The 24,050-nt window shown below is 49.0% G+C and overlaps 2 protein-coding genes across 2 annotated transcripts in view; one reads left to right on the forward strand and one right to left on the reverse strand.

Moving 5' to 3' along the window:
• Positions 1-11,200, forward strand: part of TNN (tenascin N) — a 49,744-nt gene extending 38,544 nt beyond the window's left edge. The window contains exons 15-18 of the mRNA XM_064477647.1: positions 1,380-1,476; positions 2,299-2,466; positions 8,101-8,264; positions 10,314-11,200. Of these exons, the coding sequence (XP_064333717.1) occupies positions 1,380-1,476; positions 2,299-2,466; positions 8,101-8,264; positions 10,314-10,454 (570 nt within the window). The 3' untranslated portion in view covers positions 10,455-11,200. The remainder of the gene's footprint in view (positions 1-1,379; positions 1,477-2,298; positions 2,467-8,100; positions 8,265-10,313) is intronic.
• An 8,988-nt stretch (positions 11,201-20,188) lies between these two features.
• Positions 20,189-24,050, reverse strand: part of KIAA0040 (KIAA0040 ortholog) — a 32,292-nt gene continuing 28,430 nt past the window's right edge. The window contains exon 2 of the mRNA XM_010992883.3: positions 20,189-23,751. Coding sequence (XP_010991185.1) covers positions 23,320-23,619 — 300 coding nt within the window. The 5' untranslated portion in view covers positions 23,620-23,751 and the 3' untranslated portion in view covers positions 20,189-23,319. The remainder of the gene's footprint in view (positions 23,752-24,050) is intronic.

A 24,050-nucleotide genomic window follows, 5' to 3' on the forward strand; every position in this document is an offset into this window, starting at 1 on the left:
ATCTTCTAATGTAACTAATTACATTAGAGAGAATGGAATTTGATGCGATGTGTGTGGAACCGAACATTGGTGCCCATACCTGCCCTAGGATTCCACTGTCCGTGATACAGGAGTAGTCCCAGGGAGGGGAGGGGAACAGGTGCCGTGCTAGGAAATGAACAGTTAGCCTCAGAATCTTAAGAAATGCTTTTTGAACAGCAGGCTCAGTAGAGCTGGGGTTTTCCAACTTCCTCAGGGAAAGACGAGGCAGTGTTTTATCCTGGCGTCAGCCGCTGACGAGTTCTCTGTGGGACTCTGGCTGTTTGCTGTTTTGAACTTTCACATCTGTAGAATGGCACCCATACACTTGCCCTGGAGTCAGCCCTTAACAAATGCTCGATAAACACTCGTTACATAAGTGAATGAATAAGAAAAGAAACAAAGGAAGCCAGGAAAGAGATGGGACGTGTCTGAGATGCACACGTGAGAAGAGGGAGGGGGAACAGCAGTGTTAGTGCGGTGAGCTGCTATTTGCCGTGTCTGTCCATCCCTAAGTCCTGCTCAGAGGCTCTGTGTCCTTTGCACACATACGGTCTCATCGAGCCCTCCCAGCACCTCCGAGGCAGACACCTCCTTCCCGCTTCTAACCGTGTCTGAGAACAAGCCGACTGAGGCTCAGGCATAGAAATGACTGACTCACCGACCCCTGCCAAGGAGGGGCCATGGTCCACCTCGGACCCCCATGCGTTGGTGCCTTAATTCCTTGCTTCCTGGGCCAGCAAAAAGGGGTTGGTGCTTCAAAAGTTCGCGGTGAGCTCTTAGCATTGTCGTGGGCAACCTGCTCTCGCCTCCCTCCATGTCTCTTCTCAGGGGAAAATGCCAAGAATGCTCAAGTATTAGGAGGTTTACCTCGCCAGATTCAAGATAAAGTGCTTTATTTCAAGGCATGTCTATGAAGCATGATGGAAAGGAGGGAGATTGGATTCTGTGTTGGGGCTTCTGCTTTTGGTAAACACAAAGGAAAGTAGGTGGAGAGAAAGACGCCATTCCAGCCTTCTGGAGTTCCAGGCTCTTTCTTTTCTTTCTTTCTTTTTTTTTTATTGAATGCCCTGCTCTACCTGCAGGATTTTTTTTTTTTTTTCAGTAGCAGTACTGTCTTCTCTGAGCCCCTTTCTCTGAGAAACGGCTGAGTGATTAGCCATCAGCGCTGGAAGCCCAGACCCCAAGAGGCAGTCCTGACTTCCTCCCTGCTCGCAGTTCCACTTCCAATCCATCACCCCATCTGTGAATTTTACCTTCTGTCCACCCTCGGGACGGCCCCCAGTCCATACCACTGTCCTCTTTCTTTTGGTCACGTCTCTTCAGATGTGTCAGAATGAAACATCCGTCTCCCTTTCCAGGTCTTCCAGAGGCGGAACACTGGGCAGCTGGATTTCTTCAAACGTTGGCGGACCTACGTGGAAGGCTTTGGGGACCCCATGAAAGAGTTCTGGCTTGGTATGACCTTTGAGCCTCCATAAAGGAGGGAGAGATTTCCCCTCCACACTCTGAGGAACCTGCTGACCTCAGTGTTGGTGGGGCCACGTCTCTGGGAAGATTCTCCTAGTCTCTGGGCTTGGGAGAGGGTGGGACTGTCATGGGTGGGTGGTCTTTGTGCATCTAAGCCCCACACAATCTGTCCAGAGCCTGGATAACTTAGAAATCTCAGGAGTAGAAAAACAGTTGATTGGTTGGGATTCTGGGCTCTCACCGGGAGGTCACACAAGTTCCTGAAATTCTGCTGGTAATGCCAGTCATCATGGTGGTGTTTCTCCCCTTCTCCCTTTGCTCTATTCTGGAGCAGATGTTCATAGAGAATGAAATAGTCAAAAGCATCAATTGGGAAATGAAGAATTAAAAAGCAATAATCTGGATGCTCAGTGTCTGATAGATGATGTTTGTGGTTTGCTTGGCACAAAAATCCCCTCAGTGACCTTAGAGTCAGTGGTTGGTCTCCTCTCCCACTTGGTGAGGTGAGTGGATGATAAATAGACTGCTTTCTGCTTGAGAGAGAAAGAGTCAACGGGGGCAGCTTTACCCATGGTTATCCCCCACTGTTCCCTCCCAGAGGGAGGACATGGTCCCCACTCTCATTCTTTGTGACAAAGAAATAACGGGATGAGAAAGTGAGCCCCCCATAGAGAAGGTATGGGGACGGCTCCCATCAGCCAAGGAGGTCAAGGCTGAGGCAGCTTTTGGAGGTGCACGTCTCGGGTGCTAGTGGTGAGTGCTCACACACATGGGTTGACTGCTTACTGGAATTCCATTCCTTCCTTTTAGGACTCGACAAGCTACACAACCTCACCACTGGCACCCCTACCCGGTACGAGGTGAGAGTGGACTTACAGACTGCCAACGAATCAGCCTATGCCATCTACGACTCCTTCCAGGTGGCCTCCAGCAAGGAGCGGTACAGGCTTTCCGTTGGGAAATACAGAGGCACAGCAGGTAAGACAGAACGTTCCCTTCCCGCTGGGGTCTCCTGCTCGGGGTGGCTAGGGACGGGTCTGCCACACGCCATGGGTTTGCGAAGGTGAATTGTCCTCCTTATCCGTTGAGGCCCTGCTCCCTGCAGGGGGTTGAGGGTAAATAGAGTCGGGAAAGCAATCTTTGATCATCATCATGTACACACTGATCCGCCACCAGTAAAACCCCTTCTCTCTCTTTTTTTTTTTGGTGGGGGGAGGTAATTAGGTTTACTTCTTTATTTATTTTTTAAGAGGAGTAACTGGGGATTGAACCCAGGACCTTGTGCATGTTTAGCATGTGCTCTACTGCCTGAGCTGTACCCTCCCCTTCTTTTATTTTGAGGGGAGGGTAAAAACTTCAAGTTTTTTTTAGGGGGTAATCAGGTTTAATTATTTATTTTAGAGGAGGTACTGGGCATTGATCGCAGGACCTCATGCACTGAGCTATGCCCTCCCTGCCTTCTCTTATTACCCCCCCCCCCCCCAGTTTGGGCTGTTGTCTGTTAGCTGATGGACCCATGTTATGAGCGAGTTCATGGTGTCTGCCCACCCCTTGTTCGACTTCAGCTGTGTGACTGCAGTAGTGTATGTGTATGTGTGTGTGTGTGTGTGTGTGTGTGTGTGTGTGTGAGATTTAAATATTTTGTGGCACTTTGTCATAAATAAAGACAGAAGAATGAAAGTGCTGATTCAAACAGTAAGAAGTGTAGGACTCGTTAACTCCGCACAACTGTGACAACACAGAAATTAGCAGTTCAGCTGAAAGTCGGGGAACCTTAACCTCGATTAGCTGCTCACTGGATTTAAGCCAGCTGGTGGTGTGAAGGAAAAGAATAAAATTAAGCAATGTGACGGAAGTATTGGAGTCACATCACTGAGTATTTTATTTGAGAGGCAAACTGCGATTACTGTTTTAATACTGTGCTTTAAACCTGTATTTATGGTCTTTAAAGCCTGGCAGGTTAGTCTAGTGTTTGGCATTTCAAGGTTTTGACTTCAGTGGGACTGTGTAGGGATGTGTTACCAGCCAAATCGGGTGCCTGGGTCAGACATGGTCTCTCCCCTCAGACTCACATGTAAGTAGATGAATAATATAAGGTAACTTCTGCAAAGAGTCACAGAAGTGGTACAGAGAATAAAGAGCTACAGGAGTGTGGAGAGGTGGGTTCACTGGGGACGGGGCGACTGCAGGAAGCAGCTGGGAGCTGGAGTTGGGTCTGAAAGGGTACAGCTTAGATGGGAGGAAAGTAGCTGGGCTTGGGGGAGTCCAGGGGTGAGCAAAGCCCGAGCACAGGCAAGGAAATAGGGGTGCACCCTTGAAGCCTTGCAGGCCTTCTCTAAACTTTCCACTTAAGAACTCCCTAGGGCAGGGGACTGTGAACAACCATTGCTGAGTGTCTGGGGCCATGATCGGAAGTGGCCAACCGCTGGTGCAAGGTTTGTTTCAGGTCTCATGATTTAATTTTTTAAAAATCACATGAATTTTGCATTTGCTCTTGTTTCCCGGTGCTTAGTGGGGAGCCTGGCGCAGAGCAGGTGAGTTGAAAAGACGCTGCTGCTAGGTTGGCTTTTCTGCATAATCTTACAGACGTCTCATACTGTAAGGACAGGCTCCGAGACCCAGAGAGCTTTCCGAGGGGCAGTGAAGGGGTGAGTTTGGTGACAGGGTGACATGGGAGGAGACGAAGTGGGAGCGGTAGGCACCTAGCGGAGGATGAGAAATTTGGGCGACGGGTGCGGGGAACTGTTCAAGGGTTCTGAGTAGGGGTTGGGGGGTGGGGGGAACGTGTGCGAAGAATTGATTCAGGGAAAAACAGTCCTTGGAAAAAAGCCACTGCAGCTAGAAGAGTCTGTACTGCTTTGGGTACTTCTGTCCTCTGGTTCCCTTTGGATTCCTTCTTTCTTTGCTGGTCCTGGTCTCTTGCCTCCTGGAAGCAGGCTGTGTCGCCGCTTTATCGTATACAAAATACAATACAAAACGCAGAAGTCAGGCATAGGCAAAAAAAAAAAAAAGAGTTAAAACACAGTTGGAAATTTAGGTAATTATAAGGATATGAACCAAATGAGGGGGATTTAAAGATGCCCTTTTGTAGGACTAAGCTGGCTGCCGCCCCTCCCCCGGCCCCTAGCTGTAGCTGAAGTCGGATTGCATTGGCCCTCCCAGCCGTTAAGGGGGAAGAGGGGTGTGCATTGCAAGCTCCTTTAGACCTGTCCACGGTAAAAAGAATCCATAGTTGATCTAAGAAAGAAATGGAAAATTTTATTCGAGCCAACCTGAGCGTTGTAACCCGGGAGGCAGTCTTCCAGAAAGCTCTGAGGACCATTCTGCCTGTTAGAGGTCAAAGCGCAGTTATATAAGTTTTTGAAACAAAGGGTTCTAGTCAAATGACGTATTATTGACAGTTTACACGATCCAGAGCTACATGTTCAAAGCAGCGGGTCATGGGCCTTCGGGGTCCCTTGATGAGATTAAGAGGGAGTGTTACCTCCTGGTTAATGCAGGTGCACAGTACACACGAAAGGGGAGAGGGGAGGTCCATAGGGGCAAGGAGAAGTTTTATTTAAAATTGTTTCTCGTCTTCCCATAAATTATGAACTTTATCTCATCAGACTCCTCGGGCAAATATCTAATCACTTTTCTTTCTAATACTCTGTTCACTGGTGACCATGGGGATCAGTCACCACCTTTCTTTCTCAGGCTGAAGAACCCCAGTCTTCACAGACTCCATTCTTGGGACCTTCCTCAGACAAGACACAGAGTGGGCTGTTTCCCTTTGGCACCCGTGCCCACATCTCTCCCTGAAACCCAGTGCCTGCATCGGCCTCAGGCCTGCCCTCCCAGGCTGCCCCGTCCCCTTTCCTCTATTAGTCAAATATACCTTTTCTGAGGCCCATCTTAATCCAGTAAATGAACTGATGCTAATGGGAAAATGAGTGAAAAGGAGTCAACATATTCGTGAATTACTGTGACTCTCCTCCGGGGGACTCTGCATTTTAACTGTGATTAGGGGGTAATTCCCACTCTGAGCTTGTTCAGGCTGACGGTGCTGGTCGCTGGAGGATGGCTTTTTTAATGGGAAGCCTTGGGAGGCCTTCAGTTCACACCGCATTTAGGCAGTGGTCTAGTCTCCCCTATGTACTATCATTCTTACTATTAAATTCTGAATTACAGTGGTGGGGTTAGTGCCATTTTAATTTTCCTTATATATGTTGATTGGTCCCCAAGGAGGGTTTTGAAATTTAGGAAGCTTCTGGCTACTCACGTCCTGGATAATGAGGGACTGTTTAGAGGACATGGCATCCAAATAGAAGGTGAACATTCTGATTATCTCCATGCACCTGCCAGCTCTCCCCAGCTTGTAACCCTGTTACTGCTCATTTTAGAATTGGGGATGCATAGCTCTGGTGGAAAAGTGCGGTTGCAGGCTTTTACCCGACTCAGACTTTCCAGGTGGGCCCTGCCCTTAACTTTTGCTTCCACTGAAGTTGAATCAGAAACCCCTCTATTCCTCCCTGAAGGAAGCTCCAGCAAGGTCACGCCATGTACATTTAGTTTCGGATTCTGAATCTTGGAGTGAGACAGGTGGGGCAGTCTATGAACTCTACTTTCAAGATGCTGCCGTTCATCTAGTTAGAGATTATAATGAAAACATAAGTAGGTAGACATTCATAGTGGCACAGAATGACTTCTGTGGGCTAGCCAATCATTTATAGCTGATTTCAAGTCTCACCTGCTGGAGACTCAGAGCTGCTCAGACCAGGGATGGTCCACTCCCTGGGGACCCTCGGAAGTGTGACTGAGGAACACAACCAGTATTCCGTGGGCTGGGGCCAGGGATGCCAAATATCCACAGTGAAGAATTGTGCCACCCCAACTGCCAGTGCCTTCCTAGCTTTGAAGTGGATTTTTAAGTAGTGGCACTTAAAAGGAAAGAAGGAAGACATTATTGAGCACACGGACAAAAGATAAAGTTAGAGGTGGCACAACTCATTCTCACACTGGCCCATTCCTGGTCCCAGGTGGAGGGTGTTCAGGGTCCAGACATGAGGTCCTGTGCCTGTGTGTGACTTAAGGGAGTTGTGGTGTTAATGGCGTCTACTGGTCTGAGATGGCTCAGCTGCCTGGGTCATCTTTCTGCCTTAGGAAGCACTAGAGGAGAAGAGTTGGTCCTGGAGTGGCACTTTGATGAGGTGGGTGCTCACCCGCTCAGCAGCCCCACCCGGGCTTGGGTTCAGACCTCTTACGGGCCGGCCACCAACCCCTCCCACCTGCTACCTGAGAAGAACGAGCTTCCCCCACAACGCTATTATACTAGAAGGGCACTTACCTCTCCTCAGCGTTTCCTCCTGAATCTCCAATAGAAGGGAGTCTACCCACCATTGGCGTTTCTACTTTATCTTCCTTAGGGAGATAAGCTTAATAAATCAGGGCACTGTCTCGGCCAGGGTCCGATGACCAAAGAAAAGTTGAACTTTTGATTTATGAGAACACTGGCTATCTACACTCTGAACATTAGTGTGGCTTCAGTTCCTAGAAGGTAGAAAATCCATCTGCGGTGGGGGAAACCCTGACAACTCAGGCCACAACCTGCTTCACCTTTCCTTATCCCAACGCCCAAGGTTAGATAACCACAAACACATCTTTAAGAAATAGCCTTTGCACAGATTCCTAGAAAACAGCCCTGGGAACTTTACATGCACGTTCGGTAAGCTGTGCTCATAAAGGGGTTGCCAAGGGAGCCACTGTGTGTTATTTTGAGCTGAGGGGGGCTATCTGCAGGAACTCTGAAGGGAGGAGGAGATGGCTGTGAATGAAGTGACAGCTTGCCCTTCTGTAACTGGAGAAAATTAATGGGAGCAGTCGGGTTGCTGTTTCAGGTGAGGCAGGAAGGAGACAATCTTTAATCTCCCAATATATAATTAATTAATATATATTTAATATATAATTAAAGATTATATATCTCTCCCAGCCACCCGCAACTATGTTCTTGAGAGCAAGGACCTCTGTTTGTACCCCCAGAGTCGAGGAGTTTGGTTTTGGATATGTGGGTATTTTACTGTGAAGCCTCTGAGTGAAACAGTGAAACTGCTATTAAAGCTATTGGATCTGTAGTAGGGGAGGAAGAGGGTGGGAAGGAATAAATGTGGAGTTCAAGATTTGTGGATACTAATATTTATAAAATAGATACACAACAAGTTTATACTGTATAGCACAGAGAACTATATTCAATATCTTGTAGTAACTTATGGTGAAAAAGAATGTGAAAACAAATATATGTATGTTCCTATATGACTGAAGCATTGTGCTGTGCACCAGAAATTGACACAACACTATAAACTGACTATACTTCAATTAAAAAAAAAATAATATATATATACAAAAAAAGCTATTGGAGAAAAAGGTCTGAAGTTTGGGTGACAGGCCAGGAAAGAGAATCTGTTCATCTGTGTCGTGTCCTCTTCTTGGAGACTTTGAGAAAGTGGAGACTACTTGTGGTACAATGGACTGAATCCTTGGAGATTTTTCCTGCCGAGTCCTCTTTAGGGCCAGAGTGTCCTCACCCCCTCAGTGGTGAAACTTGGGCTCTCCCCTCTTCCCTCTTCTCTCCTGCAGGGGACGCTCTTACTTACCACAATGGATGGAAGTTTACAACCTTCGACCGAGACAACGACATTGCCCTCAGCAACTGTGCCCTGACGCACCACGGCGGCTGGTGGTACAAGAACTGCCACTTGGCCAACCCCAACGGCAGATACGGGGAGACCAAGCACAGTGAGGTGGGTGACAGGTGAACATCTTTGCCCCAGGCTCTGCCCAGATTCAGTTCCCAGGGCGACACCCTCCAGCTGGATTTGGCTGCCCCTCTCCCTTGGATGCCGGAAGTTAGGGCAGTAGGGCTTCTTCTCCAGGCTCCACGGCCTTGAGGTCAAGGCCCTCCAGGCCCATCTGCTGCAGCCCCTCCACACTCTGTGTTCCCACCAATGCTGCACCCTTACTCAGCATAGGGGCGCTCTGGCTGCCCACTGCTGAAAGGGGTCACACAGCATCTCACCCTGCTAGTTCACGCATGTAACAAAACCCCATAGACTGGGTGGCTTAAACAACAGACATTTACTTCTCAGGGTTCTGGAGGCCAGAAGTTCAAGGTCAAGGTGCCGGCAGGTCCACTTCCTGTTGAGAGCTGTCTTTCTGGCTTGTGCATGGCTGCCTTTTCATTTCACCATGTCCTCACATAGTGGAGAGAGTATACTGGTCTCTCTTCGTGTTTTTATAAGGGCACTATTCCCACTGTGGGCAACCCACCCTCATGACATCTAACCCTAATTATCTCCCAAAGGCCCCATCTGTGTATACCATCACACTGGGGGGCACGGCTACAACATATGCATTTGGAGGGGGGCACAAATATTTTATCTATAACAGACACCTCAGATATTTTTTCTGGTTGTTCTCTAAGTTAAACCAGAGCTATTTTTCTAGGTCCTCTGATTACAGGGAAAGTGAAGTTTTCTGCCTTAAGTCAGACCCACCCTCGGATCCACTTCATCCAGAGCCTGGAGCTTTGTGCTAAACCAGTCTCTCCATTTCAGGAGTGCCAAGAGTTCTCCAGGGCTCCTCGCTCCTCCCTTGCTCTGAAACTTTCCTATCAGTGATTTCTCAAACCTCTGTGCCCCGAGAACGTCATCTTCATGCCCCTGAGAACGTCATCTTCATGCCTCATGAGCTCCCAGGCATCTCCTGTCTGCTCCCTCACAGCTTCTTGAAAATTGCATCTTTGTTCCTTACTCATCATTAATCCAGCCCCTCCATGAACTCTCAGAGTCCCCTTCCTGGGTTTCTAATTTCCCATCCTGGGTGTTGAGCCTAGCCTTCAGGAAGCCATCTCTCCCCAGAAAGCTCCTTGTACCGATATGACTGCAAATATTAGGACATCTGAAGACCAGGTACATTCTGATTCCTTTGGTGAGGACCAGGCAGCAGGGACTCCCAATCCTTCTGTGATTTTTGCAGAGGGAAGAAGAAACTTGCCCCCAGGGAAGCCAAGGAGGGGGGGCCCATGAATCATGGTGGCAGCATGGGGCCCGACTCGGGGAGGCCTGCGATCAGAGATCAAATATTTGCAGTGAGCAGCCAGCATGCCCTAAACCATCCCCGTATTTGCTAATAAAAGACATTCATCTGGTTAATGTGCTTTTCACAGTCTGCAAGGCATTTAGCTTCTTGTTTATTATTTACCTCACAAATTAAAATACATAAAATTGGTCACTTGGGCTTTTTATTGGCCAGGTTGCAAGGTTATTAAGTGAATTAAATATTATTGCACTCACCAGTCAAAAGACATAAAATGAAATTTAGTTTTCAGCAGGCTATTCGTTACCCCAGAGCTAATATCTAAACAGTCTAAATTGAAAATGATTTTACACAATTGGCCAATTAATATGTTTATTTTTGCCCTTAATATTTTGGAAAGAAAAAAAAGAGTGAGGCAAAGATAATTTGATCATTGCTGACCAGGTTGACCCCCTGTTATCTTTACTGCTGCTCCGACCTCACCCACGTCCTGGGCACACACCCCCATCTTCCAACCATTGGGGGCTTCCAAGTCGCCAGCCTGTCTAACCTCAGCCGTCCAGTAGAGGGCACATGCTTCTAGAGTCCTCCCTCACTTCTCTTACAACTATTCCAGTCACCTGTTTCTTTTTCTGTCTCCTGAGCAGAGAGGGAGTGGTTTCCCTGGCAAAGATGCATTCCTCTGTACCATAACCCACCCTACCCTCTCCCAAGTGCCTCTTCTTGATGTTGCCTTTTGTTTTTTTTAAACTTAGGGAGTGAACTGGGAGCCATGGAAAGGACATGAATTCTCCATTCCTTTTGTGGAGTTGAAGATCCGCCCCCATGGCTACAGTGGGGAGCAGGTCCTGGGCAGAAAGAAGCGGACACTGGGAGAAAATTCGAGAACATTCTGATGACCCATTTGTGCACTCTTAGCACGAGACAAGACCAGCCCGGGGTTGGGGCAGCGGAAGTGTGGGGCGGGGTGGGTAGTGGTGACTGGTTAATGGAAGTCTGAGAGATGCTCGTAGCCTCTGGTTTCTGAGGCGGCTGGATAACCTGCAGGACAAAGCATGTCACCACGCTTCTGACCATAGAGGTTACTTCCTTGTCACCTACATTTTTGCCCATCTATATTGGGGACCTGAAAATCAATACAAAGTAGCTGCACAGTGTGTATGGGAAAGACAGGACTGGGACTGCAAGGATTCCTGGGCCATCTTCAGTAACAAATATATGGGATTAGGGGGAAAAAAAGTGAAAAAAAAATCATCCAGTACTTCACCAATTCGAAATCTCTGGAAATTGGTGTATATATGTATTCAAAGCTCTGCTAATGCAAACCTTCTATCTAAAAAGAAGCACCAAAGACAGGGCTGAGGTAGCCTGGAACGTATCTGCCATTACCACTGGGTTTTGAGGAAAAAGGTGTAAATCTTCCCCTTTAAAAAAAATTGCTGGTGTTATGAGGAAGAATAAAGGGAACCAAAAGGGACCAGGAGGGATTTGGATTTTGCTAAATTCCAACTCGTATCCGGCATGCTGGAAACCCCAGCATCCATGTTCCTGCTACTTTTAAGCGCCCCCTTTCCAGCCATCTGCATAATCACTTTCATAGATCTGCATATGTTGTGAATAAATTCTCACTCATTTCAACTTTAAATAATCTGACTCTCTTGATAATTGGTTCTTCCTAAAGACTCTTTTCTGTGACAACCTTTCATACCATCAAGTCCTCAGCCTCCCTCCTCACCCTGCCCCCACTCCGTTGGACCCCTGGGTTTTCTGAAAGTGCTCAGCACCAGAGGCTTATTGCTTGAGTGGACGCGTGGCAAGGTCAGACCCTTTGGGCTCATTTTCCTATCACTTTGGAAGGTTTTTCTGTAGCGAAGTCAGTGACCACCGAAGTAACTTAAATTCCTGTTCAAGGAAAAAAATAATAAACCACTTGATTAAAAGAAATTTGCCTCGTGTTGTTTTCCCCGCATAAGTGCACTTGAATTCTAAATTTAACCTAAGTGCATGTGAAGGTACAGTTTGTGCATCATAATGGAATTTGGTTGGCTGTGGTCTCTCGTGTGATGGCAAATAGTGGTATCTGGAGCCAGGAGAAGTGAGTGAGTAGGAAGGAATTCAAATGCCCTAAAAGCTGTAGTCCTCCTCCAGGACTTTGGGATTGTTCATTGCCTCGGGTTCTCCAGGTTTTAACCTCTGGCGGAATGCCAAGTCATACTCTCAAAAGAGTGTTTGCCACCCTCTGAAGTTTTCAGCCCCCTACACACATGCACTGAGCAATGCCCTAGCAACTGCTGGATCCCGTAATGCGTAGTCTGGATGAAGTATGGTGCCAGTGTTGGGGCTGATAGTTAAAACGTGTTTGCACGTTGTTCATTGATTTGGCGAGAATTTAAGTGTCTACCTGCTAGGCACTGGGGAGGCAGGGATGAGCTCACAGAGGTGAGCAAGCCAGACACCATCCTTGCACTCCTGGAGTGTGTGTGCTGTCACTCACTCCCTCACTCCCTCACTCCCTCATTCATCCAACAAATATGGATTAACCCCTATTATGTGCCAGGTTCTACTCTAAGCACTGGTGCTACAGAAGTGAACCAATCACCCGATTTCTGCCCTGTGCTTACAGTCTATTGGTGGAGACGGACAATGAACCGCAGATTCTTGTGCAATTCTCAGAAGTGATAAGGGCCATGGAAGGAAAATACAATAGGATTAAGAGGTGGAAGTAGAGCTTGGTGGCAGAGGTGGGGGACTACACCAGCCTCTTTGAGCAGCAGATATTTGCAGAGATCAGCCAGATTTCTTTGGTCTTGATCCGGCTTCCTGAGGGCCAGAGCCTGAGTGAATTTCCTTGTCTGTTTTAAAGGTTCTCCTGCACACCTCTTGGTTCTGAGGCCTCTGGTCTTCTGGTGGCACGTAGAAGCCTCACCTTGGTGACTCAGGAGCCCTGGGCTCATCCCAGTGGGTGCAGGCTTTTTAGAAAAGAAAAGCCTCCTTTGCAAGGCAGATCAAACCTGGAATGATTCAGAGCGGGATGAGGGGGTGGCTTGGGTGCGCAAAGTGGGCAGCGCTCCCAAAGCTAACCATGCTTGTGGAATGGGCCTGGGGAGGCAGGACTGCTGGGCCGCTGCCCTTCTGACTCGGCAGGTCTGGGCCGGGGCTGCTGCTGGGTGGGCGACCTCCCGTGGCCTATCTGCTCAGGTGCACCTGTGAGGCAGTTAGATAGAAATGAGCACTGGGCAGGGGGAGAGGGAGGGGAGGAACCACCCAGAAAATAACAGTACTCCTGCTCTCAGGAAAAGGGACTCCAGAAATGTTCACTTTCTCTAAAGGAGGGCCAGCAAAAGAAGCCAGTTAAAATCAAAACGCGGCAGCTGCGCATAAGAGAAGGCCCCGGGGTCACTTGACCCAATGAACCTGCCCAAAAGGGGATGGGCGTGCCGGGGTGCAGGGAACCTGAGCCGGCAATCAGTCAATCAATCAATCAATCATGAAACCAGGATATAAAAACTGGAGAAAGAAAGGAATGGTGTCATTTCCCCTCTCTTGGGTTGGCCTGCTCCCAGTTCTCGGGAGGGTACTATCTTTTATTATTTTTTTTTTTTTGCTTTTTGTCTCTCATCAAAAATTCTTTTTTTTCGGGTGACTAAGAACCGAGGTAGTTCTTATTTCCCTTTTCCTGGTAACACACCAACCCGACATTTTTCCACCGCTGGCCAAGAAGAGGACTTGGGGGAAACGCGAGTCGTTCCTTGCATTCCTCTGCTTGTCGGCCCCCTGCTGCTCTGAAGGGCAGGGCAGAGAAAACCTCAGCTGACCCTTCAAGGATTCCACTGGGGCAGGGAAGTGAGTGGGGGAAGCCCTTTTTCAAAGGATGCTTGTCTGACTGAGGAGAACATTCCAGCCCTAACCTTCCGTGCCTAACCTCATTTTAGTTGCCACCAGCTCTGACAGCTCCTGCTCTGGTAACTGAATATGGGCCCCAGGAAAAGCTTTCTGGAGAGAACTGCTTTTCAGAGGGTCCAGCGCTTTTCTTAGAGCCAAGTTCTGAGCCATCAGGGTTTTGAAGCTTAAGGGACAATTCCTACCTGTTAGGACAAACAAAAGAAAACAAAAGCTGTCTTGGAGGAGACAGGCTGCCAAGCCAGGCACTAGGGTAAGAGCGAGCACAGGTGTATTAAGCAGTTGACAGAGTCTGAACCATCGCCTGTTCCATGCAAGGCACTGGCAAAGCCGTGAAGGCAGAACACAGCCCTGCCCGCAGTGGGGTGGGGACCGCGGCCAGGACAGACCAGGATGGTGGGCCCTGCGATGGGGAGAGCTGTGAGCGAGTGGGAGAGATAGCTTTAAGTCTGGACAGATGAACCTGAATTTGCTAGGGGAGAAATGAGAGGCCAGGGTGGGGGTGGGGAGGCAGGACAGCTGGCGACCAGGACACCTGAGGGCAAAGATGGGAAAGGATGGAGTGGGGTGTGTTTGAGAGAGGAAGGAAGATGGTTTCTTGGACTGGGAAGCCACGCTAGAGAGATGGGCTCGTCTCCGATGGCCCTCTTACTACTCATCAGAATCAGTCTGAGCTGTGACGTAGCCAGGTCCCGCTTCACCTCCAGAGATTCTGCTTCAACCGGTGTCAGCGGAGTTCTGTGCAGCTGAGCTTTTGAAAGCTCCAGGGGATTCTAACAGGCAACCAGGGCGGAGAAGCACACCTAAAACGAAAAAGGTGGGCGGTGGAGAACACTCAGCTGTTTAAACCTTGGAGAGACACTTGGAGCAGGGCTTGTATTTTGGAAACAGCAGTCTGGTGGCAGGACGGGGAATGGGCGGAGGTGTGGAGGGACGTTCTGGGGGGCAGGGTGGAGATTCACAGACCAGTTAAGGGCTATGGCAATGGGAAATAGGTAATGACTTCCTGGGCCTGCGGCAGAAACGGTTAGAAAGGGGACAAAAGCATAGATTATATATTATTTAGAAGGAAGAGTCAACAGGGTTGGGAAGCGAGGTGGCAGAGTTTAGAGCTGCTGTTCCTGACAGTCGCTTCCTCTGGGAGTGGGGTCCCGAGTTGACATCTGTCACGTGACTTCAAGGGTTCCGCTTTTTCACTTAGAATTCTCAGGGATTCAAGGATCATTAAAGCCAGAAGGTGCTGAAGGAGTCAGGGAGAAAGATTAAGAATGACTTAAGGAATTGTGGTCAAAGGGATGCGGTGACGGGAAAGGACCAGGTGTGGTCCAGGGTGAAGGGAGTGGCGGTGGACCGGGTGGAGGGCAAATGGGGGCACAGCGTGGCAGGGGAAAAACAAGTATAAATCATGAAATGCTCTCGGTGAAACGTAGTCACTTACTGGAGGAAGTCTTCTTCTGGAAGAATTTCCAAGTCGGTCCCTTACGCCCTTCACCAGGGAGGTGGGGATGGTCTGAGAGGCCTTCCTGGCAGTTAAGAGCGAGGGCCGGTGTGTTTGGGACCCGCGGCCCGGCGCCGGGAGCGCGCTGTGCCCAGCCAGGCCAGCAGGTGGCAGTGTGGTCCCACCGGGAACCTCTAGCCCCAACGCCGCTCTCCTTCCCTCCGCAAAGGGACGTGCTGGGGGGTCCTCACTTTTCCTCCTTCCTGGTTAAAGTGAGCTGGAGGGTCAGGCCGTGGGGCACGACTCAGCGTCCAGCCAGGGCTTGGTGGTTGCGCAGGCAGTGTTGCTGCTCAAAGCAGGTACCTGGGAAGCAAGCACCTTGAAGAGATTGCCTAGTGCGACGGCGACTCTGTTTCCCCCACCTGGCCTACTGGGCTGTTGGTCAGGCCAGGGGTCCGGGGCGTCTGCTTGATGAAAGGTGAGGGGCTCCCACCAACCCCACCGAGGGGTTTTAGGCAGTTCCTAAAGTGCAAATGAATCCACTTCCCACAGCCCTTCCGTTAGCTGGTGCTTTCTACAGGGCAAACGGGAAGTGGGTCGAGTTCCGATTCCAGTGGTGTATGAAGAAGTTAGGTCCTCAGATTAGCCCATAAAAGCCTGTTCATTCTATCCTACAGGTAAGTTGCAGTGCACTTATGATGACAGAAATAGAAAACAAAGTTATTGCAGTATTTCAGTTTAAATAAAAGAAGGAAACACAATGGAATGAAAACAGTTCTTCATTTTGGCCAGTGAGGAAGATTAGGTTTAATTAAGGAGGCAGATGAGGCTGGCTGTGTGTTCTGTGCCAGTCTCGGCCTATCCATAACCAATGTTGTGGTTGGACTGGCCCTGGTGGTTCTTATTATGAGACACCCTTCAGCAATAACCATCAGGGAACTTTGAAAAAATAAAGGTTTATTACTTACAAGACCTGGAAATTACACCGTGCACCTGGGGCCACGGAGAGAGAGAGAGAGAGAGAGAGAGAGAGAGCGCCGGAGCCTGGGGTTCTGATTTTATTGGGGTCGAGGGTGGGGGCCTAGGGTTTCGAGGGCTCACTCTTTATTGGTGAATTAAAAACATGGGAGTGGGAATTTAAAGCACAGGAAGAAAAGAAAAAAAGAAAAAAAGAAAAAAAAAAAAAACAACCAAGTGGCCCAAATGGTCAGTTATTGAAATCAACCAAGATCTCTATAACAAAGGAGCTGCAGTGGAGGGAGGCAGCCTGACTCTGTCTAGTTGTGTGGCTGGCGATGTGTTTATCCCGGAAGGCGGTCTTTGAAGTAGATTCCTCTTTGGAATGTATGCCTCTGCAATCAAAGCTTAAGTCAGGCATTTGGATTATAAAAAAGGGAACAATGAAACTGTTAGGGCTCACACTACACGGTGGGACATCTGAAGGAGACATTTGGGTATCTAAAGGCTTGTGGGCAGAACCCTTTATTGTTTCAGTAAGTTTCTGACCCAAAGGAGGTGCTCCTGCAAGTTGACAGTCTTTAAGGAGCACAGGTCAGCAGACTGTCCTGGACGGTGATGCCTGGTGTACAGAGGGGCAGTAGACAGGAGTGTGAAGACTTTGGTTTCCATTCCAGGTTTGGGTGAGTTGCTTACCTTCTCTGGGTCTCATTTCCTTCCTTTATGAGATGGGCATGACCTCAATCCCTGCTGTACTCACTGCATCAGTGGCTGCAAGAATCAAATGAGATAATGAAGGTGCCCTTCTGTGTTAGAAACACCCTAGAATGGTGAGATAGAGGCCTTGCATCTCGAGTTTCCATCACTTTCCTCAGAACTTTTGGATTTTTTTTTTCCCCTTGAGAGAGGAGTATGTCTAGCCAGCTCAGAGGTGTATCTGATATGAATAGCCACTGGTAGGATTATGATGGCTCACAAATGGAAGGAAGAGAAAGGGCAGAGTGAGAAAGAAAGGTTGATAAAGTCAAAGAAGTACCTGTCCACGTTTCAGAAAGTTTCCTTGGGGATGATGTGGATTGGAGTGTAAGCAGTGAAAGGCAAGAACAGAGGAAGCAGGGCGTGGTTATAGGAACCCGTCACAGCAGCGTTTCCCAAGTGGTGTTCCTTGGAACCCTTGCCCCTCCAGATGTGCTAAAAGAAGAGGTTTCATGGTCCATTAAACTTGGGAAAACTCTGAGTGAAGTGGAGTCACACTAGTTTCTTTATTCTAGCACCTGTTAGAACCTTTAATGTGATGCCTGCCTTGTGGATCCCATGGAGGAATGGGAGTCACAGTATGCAGTGCTTTGCAAACTTATTTGCTCATACAGTGCTCTTGGTTTCTGAGTCTCTAGTTCAGAAACCAGTGTCATTTGCCTAGAGTGCTTGTAAGAGGAGCAGGTTGTCTGGCGCCATCCAGAATATATACAGTCTGGCAGAAGGGCAGAGAGAGACTAGGGATCTACACATGTAAGAAACACCCAGTGATTCTTTTTCTCTTTTTTTCCCCATCATCAGTGCATTTATTAAGCATATAGGATGCTCCAGGCTCCGTGCTAGGTATTGGAGATACAGTGGTGAATAAGAGAGTTACAATTCTGGCTTCATAAAGGCTAATTCCAGTGCAGGTGAGAATGAGGGTGGAGTGCTGGGAATACAGGAACACAGCTGTCACATGGTCTGATCTTGTGATGGGAAAGACTTGCGAGATTAGGGACACTTTCTTGTAGGCAGTGATGTGAAGTCTGGAATATGTCTCCAGAAATATGTTTGTAACAACAATTAAGACTTAAGGTTATAAAAATGCCTTCTCCAGCAAATGAGCATGGCATCATTGACCCTGACAGATTTGTGACTGTCACATAAAACCCAGTGAGTCTTTAGCCTGTTTAGTCTGAGGACCAGTGACTTAGCTGAATTGATGTTCTAAGGGAAACGCTGTTGTAAGTGCAAAAGACGTTGACTCAAACGCTGTTTCTTAATCTGACCACCAGGGGGCGCTGTCATCCCAGGCGGCTTGGTTGTGGGCAGAGGGGTTTGAGGCCAGACAGGTTAGGTACTTAAGAAGTTCTCCTGTCACATACTGCAAACTGGGAGCCCTTAATTCAGGGAGTATTAATAATACTGTAAACAGTGCAGCGTATGGTGAGATTAGGGAACACAGCACAAAAACAAGAATAGAAGATGTATCCTTTTTTCAGTCCCCATCTCATTTGACCTGTCTGCATCATTTGACTCCGTGGACTCTGACTTTCTTCTTGAGTTTCTTTTCCTTTGACTTCCAGGACACGACTCTCTCATGATCTTCCTCCTGCCCTTAGTAATAATGAACATTTTACTGAGCACTTACAATAAACCAGGCCCTGTGCTCAATGCTTTGTATGCATTATCTCGTTAAATCCTCTCGTCCCTGTCAGATACTGTCATTCATTCTCCACAGAGATTAAGTCAGGGGCCTGGTTTACACGACCAGTGGCAGTGGGAGTTAGCCTTAGCACCAGGACACCCTAGTCCTAGCCCACCGCCCGCACGGCGGTCCTCACCAGGCTGTCCCCCGCATCGCCACCCAGGCTGCACTTGCGGGTGGTGGGCAGTGCTGTGGTGTCGTCCTTTTCCAGTTTCCTCCTCCGCATCTCTTCGCGTGATCCCCCCACAGCCTTTGCTGATGCCAGCTGTGGAGCATCCCTCTTAGGAAGCAGTGACCGCACCGTACTCTAATGGTCTCCTTGCTGGTCTGTCCCCGAAACCAGGCTGTGAGCCCCTCCAGACAGCTTTGTATGGCTACCACCTGCTGTGCTTGGCACGTAGTGGGGTCAAAAAGTTCATGGAATAAACAGCCTCAAGAAGGAGTTAAACACACACACACGGCCATCCCTGAGCGAAGTATCACAGGTATTTGAGAGCAACCCTGTGAACCTATGACAGAGGCTGCAAGCTGTGTTAAAGGGACTCTTCTCTGCAGTCTTGCAATCCTGTGACTTTGAATTTGGGAATACTACTAACGTCAAAGGGCTAGGGCGCGGTGCAGCGTGTTCTGGTGAGCTGAGAACGCTCAGAGCAGTGTCCACATTTACGTTCACATCCCCAAGGTCGGGGCTGAGCCTGGGCAGGCGGGGCTGATGGCGCTGAGCTCCGGCATCCCCTCAGGTGTGTGGCAGCTGCTCCTTCCCCAGGTGGTGCCTGGGCAGCATTCCCTCCCCTGCTGTGGAGAGTTTTGGAAGCCCAAGAGGGAAGAGCAGAGAGCTGAGTGAAGGGTCTCCATTCTCAGTTTGTCATGGAACGTGTGATGATGGGGAAGGGAGCCCAGGAATGGGCTGCAACTACAAAGTACCAGCCTGCCTTTGGGGCGATGAGGCCCAGGCCTGCCCACGCCCTTGAAGTGCAGCAAACATGGTGTTTGGCCGGCGCGTTTGATGGCTCCCCCCACAAGCTTCTAGACCCTTGCTCTCCACGATGGTAGCCACCAGCCGCGTGAGGCTGCTGAGCAGTTGAAATATGGCTGGTGGAACTCAGCTACTGGACCTTCCGCTTTACTTCATCCTAATTAGTTCAGATAGCTCTGCATGTCTAGTGGTACCGTATTGGACAGGCCGTGAACATTTCCAGCACTCTAGTTCTGTTGGACAGTGCTGCTCTAGGTTGGTTTCCTTTTTAATGACAGCTTAGCGTCATCAAGGGAGGAATCAGGAGCACCTGAATCATTACATTTCTTACTGATGCAAAGCCACGCCGACTTGAAGGAGAGATGTACGCTTATACGTCCATACAAGTGTGTGTCTGTCTGCCTCTCTGTCTTTTTATATAGTCTGTCTCCCATCATCTGTCTGTTTCTCTGCCTACCTACCGACCTACCTACCTGTCTCCCTTACAGCTACTTTAGAGGTTTTTGATCTCTACCCTTCCCAGTACCAGCTTTAAGAAGAAGCTATGTTTATAATTTTAGGGAGGGGGGAGCTGTTTTCCCCTTTTTTCCTTTAAGAAGAGATTGATTGACCTCACTGAAGGGGATGTTCTCTAAGTGCTGCCAGGGAACATCAGTGTGTTTTGCCGCAACTGGCATCTCTGAGGTGCCTAGTCTCCGAGGTGCCTGCTCTGCAGGCAGCGACGTGCGTTCATTCCTGGTCCTCTGACCTCTGACTCTGCTGGGGGAGGGCAGTGCCCGGGGGTGGCTGGACCTCTGGTGTCCCCTGAGGAAGTCGCTGCAACCATCAATTCTGAGTGATGTCTGGGAGAGGGTAATATCTAACGTCGAGAAAATAACTGTCTGATTCTAGAAGTAAAGAGGCCAGACATGGCTTTTTATTTTCCAAGTATTTTATTTAAATAACTTTTTCTTTTGGTGAGTTTAAATTTTTTAGAAGACAAAAATACTGACAAATACTGTACACCTTGGACCATTTATGTTCTCCGTGATAAGGTGACTGCCCTTCCTCTACATCTTCCCCTCCCAGAAACCCGCAGCAAATCCTTTGAGCATCAGGAGAAAGGCCTCTTGGTGGTGTCTGAGTCTCGCTGAAGCCATTCAGCAGTGCCGGGCCTGGGGGCTCCTCCTCAAGCCTGTGATGGTTTGGGAAGCCTCTTCCTTACCGTCTTTTTGGCCCTCTGTGGGCCAAGCAGGCTGCAGTCCTGAGGCAGTTCTGGGACAGAGGCTGGGAAGGAGGAGTAATGTGTAGAGGAGTAAAGGGATGGAGCCAGGTGGTGCCCAGAGAGGAGGGATAAGAGAAAGGAACAGAGGAGGGACAGATGAGAACGAAGCGGGGATGCTTTTATTGGAGTGGACCCCAGTAATCACTTTGAGCTCCTTTCATGCACCCACTTATTCAACAGCAATTTGAGGGCCTGTCATGCTTCGGGCACTGTTCTGGGTACTCCAGTGAAGGTTGTCAGGGGAGGTTGGGTGGGGAAAAGATAAGCCTCCTCCAGGGTTTGGGTCTCCAAACATGGCTGTGGAAGCAACCGAGAAGTATGTTTCTGGGTGTTTCATGCCCAGAGGTACAGCAAGTCCGTTCAGTGAGGAGGCAGCACTGCACCTGGAGACGGAGGCCTTGTCAGGGCAATGATGACTGACTGCTGTCTTAATTCAAACCAGCAGCCAGTTGCCATGGCAACCATGGTACTTGTGCGGTCCCCGATCCTGGAGATCCGCTCTTGGAGATCACATCTGACACCAGTCTCGGCCGTCAGCCCCCACATCTCCCTCAAGTCATCCGTTTCAGGGGGGCTGAGACTTGGAGACAGAAAGGGCAGCTCACCCTGGTGGGCGGTGGGAGACGTGGGGAGGCATGTGTGTGTTGTGAGGGGAGATGAGTCATCCTGGTATGTGCAGGGGAAAGCCCGATGCTCCATGACAGCTCTCCTCGTGGCAAGGGGACAGAGCACCGCAGGGTGCTTCTCTCTCTGTCAGAGGTTTATGAGTGAGGGGTCTGAGTGTCCAGGGTACTTAGGGCCACTTAGGGTGAGAGGATGAACGAGACTGGTTTTAAAATATAAGCAGGACTGAATTACGATTCACAGGGTCACCAGTCAGAAGACCTTGGTGCAGGAGTTGCCCCCGGACACCCCCCCTCCACAGGACCACACCTGGACCCTACCTGGAGGGCAGGTGAGCACCAGCCAGCCCAAGTGAGCAGAGTACGTTTTTCCATAAACACCGTCTTACAGAATTTAGTTTTTGCTTCTATAAATATCATAGTTTTGCTACATTATTAATTAAATTGCAATTTCACCACCATTTAGAAGAGCTTCCATGGGAAAATATTTCAAGAGAGCTACCCAGCAGATTTGCAAATAAACTTTTACAGCGCAACTGGCTCCCACGTTGGGAATTGTCCATCTTTGTGATATGGCCACGAGACAATCAAAATACCAACCAGTTCATCCTATGAGTGGATTAATTTGACCTCCCAACCGCAGTCCAGTGGGGAGACATTCTCCTTAACTCACCGTGGACCTAGTTTGCATGTCCTGGACCTCAGAGCACACTTGTCAGCCCGACCTCAGTCCGCAGGTGCCCTCCTCCTGCGGAACTCAATACCCAGCTTCCATCCGTTGCAGCAGTTAGTGGGCTCACGTAGGAGAGAAGGTCACCTGGGGGAACTGGTGAGGTATTACAGGTTTACCCTTAACATCATCGTGTATCCACCAGCGTCCACAGACAGCTGAGAGTACCGACTGTGTGCAAGGCACTTGCCTGAGCTTCAAGATAAATATTAATAAATCTCTGTATAGCTTCATCCTACTTTTATTTAAACTCTGTAACTTCTGCATCCCATCCGCAACATACGGTGCATCCACGACAACCTTCTGAAACTGTTTCCAGTGTGCTTTCTGTGAGACTGTACCAGGGAGGGATTGTCTTAATTCTTTCCCTGTGGTCTCACAGGAGATCCCCGGCTCAGGGGTAGCACCTCCTTTCTATCTGTGAAACGTACATTGCACAGGTGCACAGTGAAGTCCACGGAAGTGGATGGAGTACCCCTGGTTTCTGTAGCCTTCTAGCAGTCACTGCCAGGAGCTGTTTGTTCTTGCTTGGAGAAGGGAGCTTTGCTGAGTGGTTCTGGGGTTAGCATTGCAAAGAGAGGTCTTTGCAATGATGGGTGTTTACATTAAACACCCATCACTGGTAATCAGGACCCTGTCATGAGTTTCAGGACCATAGCTTTTGATGACTTTTGATCCATCACACTTTAAACTTTTCCTCCCAGGGGAGAGGTCAGACGCACAGGAACTTGGTGTGTGTGTATACAGGAATGGGGACTGTACCAGGTGGCTGGAATGTCCAAATATGATTTCCAGTAAAAGATTATGTAGGGAAAGGAACAGGAAAGCATCCATCTCTAACCTGAGTGCTGAATGGAACTGACAGCAAGTAGGCTTCTTGCCTGGTCCTGTAATTGTGTATGTATGCCTGGATCGGCCAGGCCTCCCTATGAGATGTTTTTGCAAGAGCAGATAATGTTCTGCCTCATTTAGAGCCTTCCATAAAGTAGACGTTCAGTGACGTTTGATAAACAGAATATACTTGCCCAGGGACATGTTGCCTGAATATATGTGTGTGTGTGTGTGTGTTTATTTGTGGTGTGTGCATGGTGTGCATGTGTGCATTTGGGAGATATGTCAAGATATATGGATAGATGTTCCTTGTGCTTTGCATATGGAACATGCCAGAGATAGGTGGAAGGCATGCCTGAGTCTGTAGTCAAGAGCATTGCGATTGGACACGGAGGGGCTGAGACACCACCCAAGACTTGTCCCCAGGCTCCCCGGGAGTGCCCTCCACGAGGATGCTCAATCCGAGGTTTGCTCCCTGGTTGAGTAGTTCCTCTGTGGATGTGAGGGCATCACTTCAGGGATTTCTGCCCCCTACCCTGTGTGTGGTTGGAAGGCAGCTGAGCCCCCAAGGGAGGACACCTCTGCCTCCTGCCTAACTAGACAGGCAGTGAGGGCCTCTTTTCCATCTGGAGAAGCTTGGGCTGGGCGGAGATCCAGAGGTCTTCTTCAGCCTTCTTCTTTTTCTTCTTCTTCTTCCCCTTGTTCTGCTCTGGCTGTTGGCCGCTTTTGCCCGAACGGCTCCAGCAGCAGTGGCAACAGATGAAGAGGAATGCGATGATCACCAGCAGGGGCAGCCCCAGCAGGATGCCCAGACAGATGCTGTTGAAGAGGTGCTCCTGGTGTTTGGTTGAGATGGTGTCCCAGATGGCGCTGAAGAAGGCGCTGATTTTCTCCATGGTGCTTGGCTGGGCTGGGCCGGAGAGACCTCTCAGCTCAGCAGCAAGTCCTGGGCGCAAGAGGACATAGACTTGCCCACGTGCAACTTCTTCCTCTTCCAGCTTTGGGCTTGAGCATGCCACGGATAGCACCTAAGGAGAGAAAAACGGATAATTTAAGAGAGATGCAGTGGGAATGGTCTGTAATTTTTAATAACATCGTAGATTTTTAGGCTTAGGAAAGGGGAGGAAATCAAGGATTTCCAGAGTTCACTGAAATTGGATTGGGACTCAATGAACAAGATAAATGCATGCATTTAGTCAATTAAGTATTAACTAATTCTATGTACACACTATGCGGGGCTCAGGATATAAAAATTAATAGTATGTCGGACTTGGCACATAGTGAGTGCTCAGCAGTTGCTGGATAAATAAATTAATGTGTGTATTCA

The sequence above is a fragment of the Camelus dromedarius genome, chromosome 23 (assembly GCF_036321535.1).
Source record: "Camelus dromedarius isolate mCamDro1 chromosome 23, mCamDro1.pat, whole genome shotgun sequence".
Classification (NCBI taxonomy): Eukaryota; Metazoa; Chordata; class Mammalia; order Artiodactyla; family Camelidae; genus Camelus; species Camelus dromedarius.